The following is a 1,321-nucleotide window of genomic DNA, read 5'->3' on the forward strand; positions in this document are numbered from 1 at the left end:
ATATATATATATATATATATATAATTCGTTGGAAACAGCTGTAATGTATTGTCACTTATCTATCGTTTGTTATTTATTTATTTATTTATTTATTCATTTATGATTCACCTTTCTCAGAACCTATTCCTCGCGTGTTCCGAAGTATATTATGGATTTAAGATTTATAGACTTGAAGAGGTTAGTCGGCAAGACTATAAATCTTAAATACAGCCTTCCCACATATATAAATCTGTATATCTATACAATGTGTAAATATGTATATTTAATACAATGTGCGTTTCTGAATTAGCCTAAGGGCTGATAACTCAGCTAGCTTCAGTTAATTGTACACATAACCTGAATATCTTTTTACTTGTAATTCCGTGTCAATGTTTGTATTCATCTATAGTTGGTGTGTAAGCATTTTAATTGTGACCCGACCCGGTGCCTCATTATTCAAGCACCTGAATCTTTATGTGTGTGTGTGTGTATGTATATGTGTGTGTGTGTGTGTGTGTGTGTGTATGTGTGTCTGTATAACATATATGTATGTATCTCTGTCTCTCTATTTGTCTCTGTCTGTCTGTCTCTCTCTCTCTCTCTCTCTCTCTCTCTCTCTCTTTCTGGGTTAGAGACAGCTCTTCTCTATATAGAGTACACTACGAAATGCTCAAGAGATTTGAACTTGAGAAGGTAGAGGTGTAAATGTAAAGCCACACAAGTTAGGCAAGTCAATTTATACAGAATATTAAATACATTTAATGCAAAACAATGTACATGTGTATGGATATAAAACAGTCCGACTTACACAGAATATAAATGATACGAGGAGTTAAATTGGTTGATTAATGATGTCATGAAATATAAACTTACTTGTGGCTGGCGCCTTATAAGAATTGCAGTTTTTGGTTGGGCGAAGTTTCATGTAGATGTCGCAATTGTTAGTTGACCAGAGGCAACAATGATAGTAAGGAATCACATCCCAGACCCAATGAGATAGCTGTGGTACGTGGTTTACTTTTGCGTAAGGATAGGCACCAATAGCTGCAGCTTTGTCTGGAGTACTGCCATGATAGGAATCTTTGCTGTAAATTAGACTCCCATCTTTACGATAGCAGCATTGGTTCCCGGCAGCTCTCACCCTGTAATAAAAATATTGGGTTAACAACATGTATGTATGTATGTACGTATGCTTGAATATATATATATATGTGTGTGTGTGTGTGTGTGTGTGTGTGTGTGTGTGTGTGTGTGTATGTGTGTATACATATATGTATACATACATCTATATATACATACATACACACACACACACACACACACACACACACACACACACACA

The 1,321-nt window shown here is 35.6% G+C and overlaps 1 protein-coding gene across 1 annotated transcript in view; it reads right to left on the reverse strand.

Moving 5' to 3' along the window:
- Window positions 1–796: 796 nt before the first annotated feature.
- LOC106880352 (protein mesh) overlaps window positions 797–1,321 on the reverse strand; it is a 54,783-nt gene continuing 54,258 nt past the window's right edge. Inside the window, exon 10 of the mRNA XM_014930240.2 lies at window positions 797–1,121. Within this exon, the coding sequence (XP_014785726.1) occupies window positions 812–1,121 (310 nt within the window). The 3' untranslated portion in view covers window positions 797–811. The remainder of the gene's footprint in view (window positions 1,122–1,321) is intronic.

Source organism: Octopus bimaculoides, chromosome 13, assembly GCF_001194135.2.
Source record: "Octopus bimaculoides isolate UCB-OBI-ISO-001 chromosome 13, ASM119413v2, whole genome shotgun sequence".
NCBI lineage: Eukaryota > Metazoa > Mollusca > Cephalopoda > Octopoda > Octopodidae > Octopus > Octopus bimaculoides.